The sequence below is a fragment of the Pieris brassicae genome, chromosome 2 (genome assembly GCF_905147105.1).
Source record: "Pieris brassicae chromosome 2, ilPieBrab1.1, whole genome shotgun sequence".
NCBI lineage: Eukaryota > Metazoa > Arthropoda > Insecta > Lepidoptera > Pieridae > Pieris > Pieris brassicae.
The window spans coordinates 21,271,849-21,285,310 of record NC_059666.1 but is presented as its reverse complement, the minus strand read 5'-3'; the positions used below and the strand labels follow the sequence as shown (position 1 = coordinate 21,285,310).

The following is a 13,462-nucleotide window of genomic DNA, read 5'->3' as shown; positions in this document are numbered from 1 at the left end:
CTACGACGAACTATATAAACCTTATATAAACTAAAATTTCGGCTTAGAAACCGACACAGAAACCTATATATGCGTTACTTTCGGTCCAAGACATACGTGGTCACATAATTTTCACTAAATTCTTGAGAATGCTATCAAGAACTTGTCGTTATGGTCAAATATCGTAAAGTTTTGTTTGATATAACTTCGAGGGCAAGAAATGTTTATAATAATCGTTCTGCTACACACTAGTTTGCCATTAAAGTAACTTGTAATTATAATAGGGAAATTATAACCGAGCGTATACCCAATTAGTGGTATAATAGTGTGTCAGTATTATTCTGAAAATTACATGTGAAACTCGAAATCAAAACATGCTACTGTTTGTAACATTTATCCTAACCATATTTCATTATTCGTTTTCACAAACGACTCAGAATATCAACGTTTGTAAGTAACGGTACTTAATTTAAATCGTTTTACATGGTTGCGCATACGTGATCTAACTGCTTAAATTTCAGTATTAATTAACGAAGAAAATAACGCTTTGGCCGAGAAATCTTTTGAAGTAGCTAAGGAGTATGTTAGGAGAAATCCTAGTTTGGGTCTTGCTGTCGATCCTATTATTGTCGTCGGTAACCGGACTGATGCTAAGGCGTTTTTAGAAAATGGTAAGTATTTGAATTGATGTGCTAATTTATTTCCGAGTTTATTATACTCGCACGTTTGCTACGCTTGGTGTCGCGGCAGACATTGATATTTAAAATAACAATTTTACAGGAAACACGTTTATCGCCTGAGCAAGGTCAAATTTGCGGAACTATTTTCAGGTTAATTTAATTATATCTGACGTTTCAGTTTGTAGAAAATACACAGACATGGTGTCTGGAAAGAAACCACCACACGTAGTACTTGATTTCACAACGACTGGCGTCGGGTCAGAGACTATTAAATCATTTACTTCAGCGCTAGGTTTGCCCACGATTTCGGGGTCTTTTGGCCAAGAAGGTGACCTGCGACAGTGGCGAGGTCTAAACTCTAACCAAACACAGTACCTGTTGCAAGTAATGCCACCGGCGGATCTACTACCAGAGTTGATACGTGCTATAATTATAAAGCAAGATATTACAAACGCCGCAGTTATTTTCGATGATTTTTTTGGTTGGTAACATATAGCTTATTAAACACCTGTCAAACTTATGGATAATTGAGATTTTAATACTGATACATTCTTTGCAGTAATGGATCACAAATATAAGTCTCTTTTATTTAATATCCCAACACGACACCTGATAACACCCTTGAATAGTTTCAGTAAAGATGATATTAAAACGCAGCTTCAAAGTTTACGAGAGCTTGGAATTACTAACTTTTTTGTTATCGGTAGCTTGCCAACTATTAAAAAAGTACTAAATGCCGCCAATGAAAAGGAGTATTTTGGTAGAAAAACTGCTTGGTTTGCATTAACTCTGGACAAGGGTAATATAAGTTGTCAATGCAAGAATGCTACAATTGTTTTAATGCAACCCACTCCAGATATTAGCAGCAAGGACCGATTAGAAAAATTAAAAACAAACTACAACATGAATGGAGAGCCAGAGATCATATCTGCATTCTATTTTGATTTGTCTCTACGAGCATTTTTGGCAATCAAGTAATTAACCTTTATTATTATTATAAGTTCCAATATTATAATAATATTAGCTATTATCGCTGTAAAATACTTATACTAGTTTATAAAAGAAATGTGTGCGTGTACTAGTGTACACACGTAAGAAGTGAAACTTCTTTTTGACCTTATTTTTCGAAAAATGCAACTTTACAGAAATTTGTTAAATAAAATAAAATTAGATAAAGTTTATCAAAATGCTTTTATTATCATAGATATGAATACAAATAATATAATTATTTCATTTTACCTTATTACCTACTACTAATATTATTACAGAATTTCATTAATTGTAATAGAATTACTGGCATTGTTATCGTTATAATTTATTTTTGTTATTAATGGCTTGGAATCTCTTCGAATCAACCATGGTAGGGACAAGAAAAAGATGGCGCGTAGCGGAAAAATGTGAAGCGTAACCCAAAAATGTGACGGTAAATTATTTTCCAACGCCGATACAGAAGTTTCACTTCAAAAATGTATAAAAAGTAATAACTAATCAGCAAGCCCTTGAATTTCTATTTTTCAGCTTGTTCTTGGATATAGGCCATATGCCATTATATAGTCCGTTCTATGTATTTCATTTTGCACAAGTTTAATAACATTTTATAACGCATTTAAATTTTCACATTTGACTTCAGATTCGCGATGTGGTTTTTTACATCTTATGAATTTACAGATCACTACTTGACTCTGGCAAGTGGCCAAAGAGCATGGAATACATGGGTTGTGACGACTTTGATGGTAAAAACACACCCATGAGGATGATAGACTTATTAACTGCGTTTAAAGAAGTATGTTTAAATGTTGTTACTCTCTCTTCTTTTTCGTAGTCTTCATAACTGAAGGTCGTGCCTGAAAAGCTCTGAAAAGCTCTAACCGATACTTCCGCGTCGACATGCTGCCTCCACGTGATGTTGAGGATGTTGAGACCCATAATTGTCTTTATTAGGTCAGACCAACGGGTAGGCGATCAACTTCTACTTGTCTTGCCCTAACTCCTCCCTACCGTGACCGGCTAGTCGCGACTATTCGGATCTCTCCTGGCAATATGGCCAAAGTAGATTACCACCCATTTGTAAATAATAGTCGACAGTAGTGATCTTTAGCTGGTTAAAAATGGACTTATTGGTTCTTTTTGCAGTCCATGGCCTTTTGGGCCGCAGCACGAATTGCACAGTGTTCTATCCTGTTAATCATGGATTAATAATTCGACTGATTTGTTCATTAAAGCCGTAGCATTTTGACTAATATTTTACAGATCAAAGAAGCTCCAACGTATGCACCATTTTTTATGCCAAATGGGGGTGCAATGAACGGTAGAAGTTACTTGGAGTTCACAACGAATTTATCGGCTGTGACGATAAGGGATGGTGTTTTAATAGGAACCAAGTCGTTAGGAAAGTGGATATCTGGTTTCTCAAATGCCCTAAACCTAACAAATGTATATATGACCAATTATTCCGCTCCACTGGCTTATAAAATTGTTACTGCCCTGGTAAGTAATACGTGAAAACGGGAACAACACTGACAAAAATTGAAAAAATGTTTCTGCATATAGATCTTATCGCGCGATTTAATGTATTATTTGCTATCGGCATCGGTAAAGTTAACTCCGTAAAGTTTAATACTAAGATATTTCAAACTACTATTGAAGTGGCAATCATGAAACAGATACACAAATCTGAGACCCACAACGAAAATATTTATAGCGCTACTGATTTCTTTATTTTGTATTCCCAGCAAACGCCATTTGTAATGAAAGACGAGCAAGCACCTAAGGGCTTTAAAGGTTATTGTATAGATTTGATGGACGAAATAAGTCAGATACTTAAATTCGATTACGAAATTAGTCTTTCACCAGACGGTAAATTTGGAGCTATCGATGAGTCTGGGAATTGGAATGGAATTATAAAGGAATTGATGGAAAAGAGGGCAGACATAGGACTGTCTTCTTTATCAGTTATGGCAGAGAGGGAGGACGTGGTGGACTTTACAATACCATATTACGATTTGGTTGGACTCGCTATTTTGATGAAGGTACCTCAAAAGACATCATCACTGTTCAAATTTTTAACTGTTCTAGAAGATGACGTCTGGTTCTCTATACTCGCCGCTTATTTTTTTGTTAGGTAAGGTTTTATATTTTAATGTTTTTATTAACGTACATAATTGTACATTGTTCTACCTATATTTACCAAAATCCGTATGCATAATTCCTAGAAGTTCAGGCACCTCTCATTCCAATTCTTCACGAATATAACACGATAAACACTACTTATGCAGAGGTTGATATATTCAGTAGTGGGTTCATCAATTTAAAAATAAGCATTGTTAAGCAAAAATATACAAATAAAATCTAAAATTGGAGTGCTAAATTTGTAACATTTATTGATCATTACTGTCATATGTGTTATAGCAGATAGATTGTAACATATACTATACATATAGCATTATATATAAGTTAAATGTTGTTTATTTCATAAATAAATAAACTTCATTAAACTTGATTTTAAATAGATAGATGAACAGCTCAAATAATAATATAAAAACAATATAAACTTTATTTTTGACAAATATGTTGTGACAGAACTCAAACGTTCCACTGGGGGTTCCCAGGTTTGTGGGTAACTAGATAACAATTAGTCAGTGGTGCATGGTACGTTTAAAACAGTTTTTTGAACACAAGTCTTATAGGACATTTAGTATGTATAAATGCGTGTGTCTGCGCATGTTTTTGAGACTGTAGACTGTTAAAACTCTTTATTCGCGGCGGATGTGTGTTCCATACATTTGCCCCAAAAACAGAATGGTAATTTACATGGGATTATAGGGCATACATTCCTATGTGACAAAATAAAAAACAAATACTTAAAAAAAACAATTTATTTGAAGTTTTTGACAATATTATCATCAGACTTAGGCCATTTTTTAAACAATTTAGTATTTTTTTCTTGGTTGGCATATTTTAAAATCTCCTTCAATTCAGACTGATATTCAGCAGTGGGATTTGAAATTTGCCTCATAAAAATAAGACTTAATTCCATAGGCCCAGGGACGGATCTACTTAAGGGCTTTATGGGCTGCTGCCCAGGGCCCCCAGTTCTCACTGAAAACAGTAGGCGAGATTAAAAAATCCAATCATAATGTTGGAATCATCAATCAACATATGTGCGTTGCGCGACTATCGAATGGAACGGGATATTCCCCGTATTTTGTTTTTTGTCTATGTATTTTTTTACTAGTTCGTCTATTACGGGGAGTTTCCCTGTAATAGCTCAGAGCCAATTCACATGCATAGGCCCGATCACGGCGAAGGCGGCGAACATACTTTAGACATACATTAGTTATTATAATATTTTATAATAAGGTCAATTTTACTATTGTCTATTTTATATAGTCCATTTGACGGCGTTTACAAAGGATATTTAGTTAGATACCTACTGGAATCCTTTTTATTATTATGTATGTACTGATTAAATCCGCAAATAAAGAAATCTTTAGGCTATATAGGGATTGGGTTGCATTTTTTTAGTACACGAATAATAAAAACGCGAATAAAAAGGTTTTACTGTTCAACATTATTATTATTACACTTACAATTTACAATGTGGTAACTAAGCTTGTGTTCCTTTTTGTAAGCTTTTCCGTCGTACAAGGTCATAATGATTCATAATTGCGTAGTCTAATAATGACACAGTTTATCATTTATCTTCATATTATAAGTACGTTCGTTAACATCATACTGACATGTAAATGCACTGTCAATCATTAGTATTTGTATCCTAATAAATGATGAATCGCTTTCAACTAAATATTGCTCACGACGTTTTTGAAATACAACAACCGGGAAAATAGTTTTTTCGAATACCTTATTGATTTCTCATTTACGAAAGCTCCATTGGGGTTTTTATAATTGTGTAAGAGATTAACAGGAGCAGTGTTGGTCTAGTGGCTTCAACGTGCCTGAGGTCGTAGGTTCGTTCTCTGGCTGTGTACATTCGACCGGTGAAGGAAAACATCGTGAGGAAATCAGCTTGTCTGAGGCCCAAAATGTCGGCGTGTGTCAGCTACATGAGGCTGATCACATGCAGACCGAAACAGTTTCTTTTTTAAATGTAATAGCAGGCAAATGGGCAGGAGGAACCTGATGTTGACCTGACCACATTGCTCGCAAGTGCGTTGCCGGCCCTGCAAGAATTGGAACGCTCTTTTCTTGAAGGACCCTAAATCGAATTGGTTCGGAAATACTTCAGTGGGCAGCTGCCCAGAACCAGCTGGTTCCACATAGAGGTGGTGCGCCGCAAACACTGCATTAGAAACAGCTCACATGTGGGATGAAGGACGTCGAGGGGATATGGATGGTATTTTGTATTGTCCCTTGACGTCCGATAATGAAACTCAGCTGCACGTATTAAACCGAACAGCTCCGTTGGACACTCTCCATGGTAAACGCGGTAGAGAATGGGGAGAGACCCTACATCTCTACGCAACGCATCTCATTCCAGAAAATTGATCCCAAGGGATCAAGCCGCACGGAAAGTAAAGGTTCCGACCTAAAAAGCCAGTGATTTATTTATTTTATAAGGGATGAGCTTTTTAATTGAAATGTTTTAATTGTTTAAATTTCCTAACTTGAAACATTGAAACCCGAACAAACGCTTTGTAAACGAAGAATTTTTTCAGTTTCTTCATGTGGGTATTTGAAAAATGGAGCCCATACAGTTACCGGAATAACCGAGAACTTTATAAAGATGATGACGAGAAACGCGAGTTCACGCTGACGGAGTGCTTATCTTTTTGCATGACGTCATTAACGCCTCAAGGCGGAGGGGTGGCCCCGAAGAACCTCTCCGGACGGATATTGGTTGTTACTTGGTGGCTTTTTGGGTAATAATACAGTATTGATATATTCTGGGACTTACATTCATTATATAAGTGTTCTGCAAGAAATCGGTATTTCTTGTGCCTAGAGGGTGTGTTGTGCGGGCAAAGGCCTAGGTTGCTTGCGATACCAAAGGCTGGAACCAGACTGTTGCACAGATCCCAACAAAGTCGTTGCACTTACTGAATAAGGTATCCGACTCTATTGAGTTTATATGTTCGCAGAGTGAGTTGCGATATTGTGTATATTATATATTATATTAAAATTCGTTTTCTTTTATATGACATTATCGTATTGGCTTAGTAATGTTCCTAACATTCTTGTGAATACATAAATTAATAAATTCTGCGACTGCGTAATAATTGTTAATAACTGTTACACTTTGATAATATCAATGTTTCAGGTTCACTATGGTATCATCATATTGCGCGAATTTAGCTGCGTTCCTGTCCGTCTCGCGTATGGACACTCCAATAGAGTCTTTGGATGGTCTTTCTAAACAGTACAAGATCCAGTATGCACCCGTCAAACAATCACCTACCATGTTATACTTTGAAAGAATGGCAAATATTGAGTCCATGTTTTATGAGTAAGTTATCATTAAAGTGTCGTTCGAAGGTTTATATCTCAAAGCTTCAACAGAAGAACAACCAAATTTTTTTTTCATTATTTTATAACAGGATATGGAAAGAAATGAGTCTGAACGACAGCCTGAGTGACGTGGAACGAGCAGGGCTTGATGTTTTGGAATATCCAGTTAGTAAAAAATATACGAAAATGTGGAATGCGATGATAGAAGCCGGGATGCCGAATACGGAGCAAGAAGCTCTTGCTAGAGTTGAAGCTTCTAAAAGTTCACAGGAAGGCTTCGCGTGGATTACTGATGCCAGTGATGTTAGGTGAATATAATAGTTAATGTATTGAAACTAGATATAATTGTTTTACGTAGTAATTTCATGACATTGTGAATCATTAAATTACTAGGACAGTCTAAGGTTTTGCATCTTGACTCAATGTCTTTATAGGGTAGAAAGCACCCATAATAATCCTACATCGCCTTCATTCTTGAACATCCCAATACTGAGTACTCCAAGTAAATTTAAAAAAAAAACTTTATTATATTTGTAATAAAGATTTTTTTTCGGAAAAAGATTCATAATAATTAATGATGTTTAGTTAAAAAGAAAGTACACTAGCCCTCTCTTCATTTTGACACAGTAATGAATTCAATCAATCATTATAGATTATTATTATTAAAATATAAATCATTGGTATATGATTAGAATCTATCTGAGTGTGGTTCATCCAGTTCAACTTGAAACTGCTTGTCAATAGTGGTTTCTAGCAGTGCTCTTGGTTGAGTCCCTTTGAAATAAAAGCTTGCGGCTACAATCAATGTGATGTCCACCCTGAATCGTGCTATCGAAGTGTATCTGATAGCTGTGCTGATATACCTAGTCTAGCCATAAATACTGAAACAAAGTAAAGAAAAATTCTATTGCAAATAAAATTTATTACTTTTACAGTGTATTAGTTTAATACATAAATATAAAATACTTTGAACAGCTTGACGTGGTCTCCATTGGCTGCAATACAGTCCTATTAACGTTGAGGCCAGATATCAAGCACGCACACTATCCATGGGAAAATTCTTCACTGCCAATCGCACGGATAGGGGTTCCAAATTATCAAGGCGTTTAGAACATGCTATAGTCTCTAAAACTGACCATAAATCGTAATCCAGCGGATCAAAATCGGGACTGGACGATGGCCAATCTTCAGCTCTGAAGAAGTCCGAAACGTTTGTTTCCAACCAAGACTGCGTAGACTGAGCTTTATGACCAGGCGGAAGGACCATTCTTGGTTATTGAACACGGCGTTGTTAAGGGGCTTCACTACCTTCTCAAATGGTATCTTGATACACTTGTGCCGATGTTTTGATACATTTTTCAAGTATGGCTCAGTCACTCCTTCATAGCTAATCCCCACTGAACTATCACTGAATTCGAATAGTGCCCACGGTGCACTATGTCCACTAATTGGAGAGCTTTGAAGTTTATATGTTGATCAATTTAAAAAAAAAATCTTATCTGTAAGCAAACATTTTCTGTGTCCTGCCTTGGAGTACCGCTTCAGTAGTTGTTTTAATTTTACCATCCCATTCTTTTTTTAAATCTCTTATAGGCTACAAGTCCTAAGTCATCTTTTAAAAGACTTGACATGGTTCAACGTGTTATCTCCATCTCTCGAGATAAAATCTTGTGCTTTCGGACAGGATTTCTTCGAATTCTTTCCCTTACTGCTTTAAACACCTTTTTCGTATTAACACTACGTGGACAGAGGTCTCGTTGTATCTATTAATAGCCCTGTACACAAACATTATACTAATACCAAGCGTATGGAGAGTTTTAAAAATTGCATTTGTCGCTATACCTACTTTGTGTAATGCAACGCACAGCGATTCGGCTCTCTTTATCACCACACTCCATTTTATTATCGCAAAATGTGTGCAATGATATAAAAATGGCAGATTCTAAATTAAAATGTAATATTTTTTAATTTTCAATTTTACCAGTATTTATGGCCAGACTAAGACATATCGACCTCGGCCCAAACTGTGGTCCGCGTCATGAAGAAGTCGTCATTGTGGTAGTCGTGGGTACCTCAGGCCAGCGGGATCCTATTTCTAAAAATAAATCTAGGGCCTCCAGGTCAGCCTGTCTTATATTGTACGGTACACTTTTCATTCTTCTATAAGTCTACGTTGTAAATGAGATACTTAGATTGCGGTAAAAAAAAATATTTTTTTACAGATATCTTGTCATGATAAATTGTGATTTACAAAAGGCTGGAAATGAATTTTCTAAGAAACCTTACGCCATCGCGGTTCAAACTGGATCACCACTAAAAGATCAATTCGATCGAGTGTAAGTTTTTTTTTTAAAGAAATTCGGTGGCAGCTTTACATTCTTTTATTTATTCTGATAATCTTGTGGACTAATAATTATCACTCACAACTACAGTTCTATATTTTCAAATATTCGTATACCATAATTTTAGTTTTTGAAAGAACTAAAGTTTTGCCTTTCCACTTGACAGTCAGACTTCTGCCCGTTCTATAAAAAACATGTTTTTTAGCATATTAAAGTTGAGTAACGATCGTGTACTAGAAGCACTCAAAGAAAAATGGTGGAATGATAATCCAGAAGCCGCTCAGTGTGAGAAAGTGGACGAATCCTATGGAGTTTCTATTCAGAACATTGGAGGAGTATTTATTGTTACCTTCGTAGCAATCAGCCTCGTTTGCCTTACTGTGGGCTTGGAACATTGGTGGCACATATTTAAAAAGCGAACCGTTGTTACATCTGTATCTCAGGTAATTCTTAAGAGAAAATAGTTCACTTCACTAGCAGCTCCAGAAGCTAAAAGAATTCTGCCGTTTGAATGAAAACAATTTTAGACAAGTTTAACTTACTTAATCTTCTTTATAACATTAAATAAGATTTATTTACAATTCAGACAGCAAACTGTCAAAAAAATAGAGAAAGACACGACAAAAATATTCCATGGTGCAACCACACTTTTGTTTTGTATTTCTAAGTAATCTTTTTACTATATATATCCAAATTATAAATGAAATTACTTAGACAATATACAAAGCCAAAACAGATTACATTGTTTAACAAAATATACGAAATAGAATAAAAGTACATTAATTGATTTACATATTACATAGTACATTTAAATATTACACAACAATTTAATGTTTTAAAGAAAAAATAAATTGTTACTACTGCTAAATAAAGTATTTCCGCTTTCTACAATATTTTCTCGCTGTATATATGTGGAGTAAACAACTATATATGTGGAGTAAAAAACTATATATGTAGAGTAAAAAACTATATATGTAGAGTAAAAAACTATATATTGTTACGAAGACGGGTCGACTGCCATGTTTCTAGATTTTCCACTAGTTAGAGAACTTTTCAGCAAGCTGTAATATGATTTCTGATCGTTTCAGGAGAGGGTCAATCACATATTAGAAAATTGTAATTTTCATAATGTTACCCTAGTTTTCAGGAAGCTGAAACCTTTCATTCAGTCGGTTTCAGAACATGTGTAGTCGAGTAGTGCAGTTTTCAGGAGACCCGTTTTCAGGCGTTTTCAGGCCTAGTTATACCCCTTTGATGAAGGAATATTCTAGACCGAACTTTCTAGGTGTGAGACAAGGACAAAATGATACGAGAGAGAGAGAGAGAAGATCAGAACTTTCTCGAAACTAGACGAGCACTCTAGAACGCCGTACGACAAGGACGGAGCAACGTGCGAAAGAGACAAAGAGTGCGAACGTTCTAGAATTGTGCAATCGCTACTCAGTAGCAAGCCCGCCTAGAAAGTTCACGAATATTGTTTAGAATTATTCCCAGGGATATATAAGCGAGCCGAAACGCGACTAGTGACTTAGTTTTGAATGCGATAACAAGAGCGAAACACCGAAGCGATAAAGTGCGAATAAAGTGAATATAAGTGATAAAGTACTGTGTGAAGTGTGCATAAGTGAAGTAATTAGTGACTGTGTTTTTGTGTGTTATTAGTGAATCTCTGCAATTAATTTTGTGCCCATAAATTCCTCATTGATTTATCAAGAAATAAACCCTTGAATAAATCCACGGCATTTTCTATCCGATCCCCTAGCTCGTAACAATATGTAGAGTAAAAAACTATATATGTAGAGTAAAAAACTATATATGTAGAGTAAAAAACTATATATGTAGAGTAAAAAACTATATATGTAGAGTAAAAAACTATATATGTAGAGTAAAAAACTATATATGTGGAGTAAAAAACTATATATGTGGAGTAAAAAACTATATATGTAGAGTAAAAAACTATATATGTGGAGTAAAAAAACTATATATGTAGAGTAAAAAACTATATATGTAGAGTAAAAAACTATATATGTAGAGTAAAAAACTATATATGTAGAGTAAAAAACTATATATGTGGAGTAAAAAACTATATATGTAGAGTAAAAAACTATATATGTAGAGTAAAAAACTATATATGTAGAGTAAAAAACTATATATGTAGAGTAAAAAACTATATATGTGGAGTAAAAAACTATATATGTGGAGTAAAAAACTATATATGTAGAGTAAAAAACTATATATGTAGAGTAAAAAACTATATATGTAGAGTAAAAAACTATATAATCGCGAGTTAAGTTGAGTGGCGGTTGTTGCATATGTACAAATATTATGTGTAATGAAACACTTTGTTTGTTACTGGGTGTCAACAAGATTTAATCGTTTAAAATATGAGCTTTTATAACTAACATAAGGGTGACATTTCAATACAAGTATATTCGACCTTTTTGGAAATTATCAGAAACAAGAATGTTATATAACAATTTGTGATTGTGAGAAAAATTAAAGGCCTCATTTTCATTGCTAACATTTGGTTTACTCTTATAATTATTAACTAAAATATATATATGAAAATTAACCAATGTTTATAACATAACTCGCGTCATCGTAAAGTTGTGTCAATGATTATTTTTCAGCTTCATTAAGAAAGACAAACGTTATAGATTTTCCATAACATAAATGAACATTCTGTGAAAACTTTAAATTATTATCAATGGAAATTGTAAGAATAATATTGTTACGAGCTAGGGGATCGGATAGAAAATGCCGTAGATTTCTTCAAAGGTTTATTTCTTGAAAAATTAATGAGGAATTTATGGGCACAAATTAATTGCAGAGATGCACTAATTACACACAAAAACACAGTCACTAATTACTTCACTTATGCACACTTCACACAGTACTTTATCACTTGTATTCACTTTATCGCTTCGGTGTTTCTCTCGTGTAATCGCATTCAAAACTAAAGGCGACTAGTCGCGTTTCGGCTCGCTTATATATCCCTGGGAATAATTCTAAACAATATTCGAGAACTTTCTAGACGGGCTTGCTACTGAGTAGCGATTGCACAATTCTAGAACGTCCGCACTCTTTGTCTCTTTCGCACGTTGCTCCGTCCTTGTCGTACGGCGTTCTAGAGTGCTCAGTCTAGTTTCGAGAAAGTTCTGATCTTCTCTCTCTCTCTCTCTCTCGTATCATTTCGTCCTTGTCTCACACCTAGAATGTTCGGTCTAGAATATTCCTTCATCAAAGGGGTATACCTAGGCCTGAAAACGCCTGAAAACTGCACGACTCGACTACACATGTTCTGAAACTGACTGAAAAAAGGTTTTAGATTCTTGAAAACTAGGGTAACATTATAGAAATTACAATTTTCTAATATGTGATTGACCCTCTCCTAAACGGTCAGAAATCATAATACAGCCTGCTGAAAAGTTCTCTAACTAGTGGAAAAATCTAGAAACATTGCAGTCGACGTTTTACGACGACAGCCTAAGTTTCATATTATATCATTCACAACCTGCGTTTGTAAATGTCAATAACGATAATCCCAAATTTAATGTTATTATCCTTTAGTGGCATCACCGCTACTACACACTAATTGAGAGTATTATTAGAAATCGCTTAAAAATGTCAGAGCTATAACCATAAATATTTTGTACAACATCTAAAATATGTTACGTTACGGTATAAACGATTACTATACGTTACAGATGCAGCCAGAGACAAAAACCTCCAAACTACTATTCACAAAGGAGAGTGATTTAAAAATTTCTGGATCAAATCTAGAAATATAGTCTTAACACATATATAAATCGCATTAAGTTTGAATTATAATTTTAATGAAATAAATTATTCACTTGTGATTTTAGTAATAGAAATAGTTTTGAATACGAATACGAAACTTACGATATACAATATTTACACTACAACATATAATACTTATATTATAAGATTAGATATTTGTTTACTAAACTTTCATTTACATACATTAATTTACGT

At 34.7% G+C, this 13,462-nt stretch overlaps 1 protein-coding gene across 1 annotated transcript; it reads left to right on the top strand.

Annotated features, from left to right (window-relative positions):
* Window positions 1–315: 315 nt before the first annotated feature.
* On the top strand, window positions 316–13,257 carry LOC123720287 (ionotropic receptor 25a-like). The gene is made up of 13 exons (XM_045676832.1): window positions 316–429; window positions 501–650; window positions 838–1,140; window positions 1,219–1,633; window positions 2,328–2,442; window positions 2,910–3,146; window positions 3,392–3,780; window positions 6,335–6,538; window positions 6,937–7,122; window positions 7,214–7,432; window positions 9,347–9,460; window positions 9,672–9,909; window positions 13,174–13,257. Exons 1-13 carry the CDS (start codon window positions 354–356, stop codon window positions 13,255–13,257), a joined length of 2,730 nt encoding a protein of 909 aa, XP_045532788.1. The 5' UTR covers window positions 316–353.
* The last annotated feature ends 205 nt before the right edge of the window (window positions 13,258–13,462 follow it).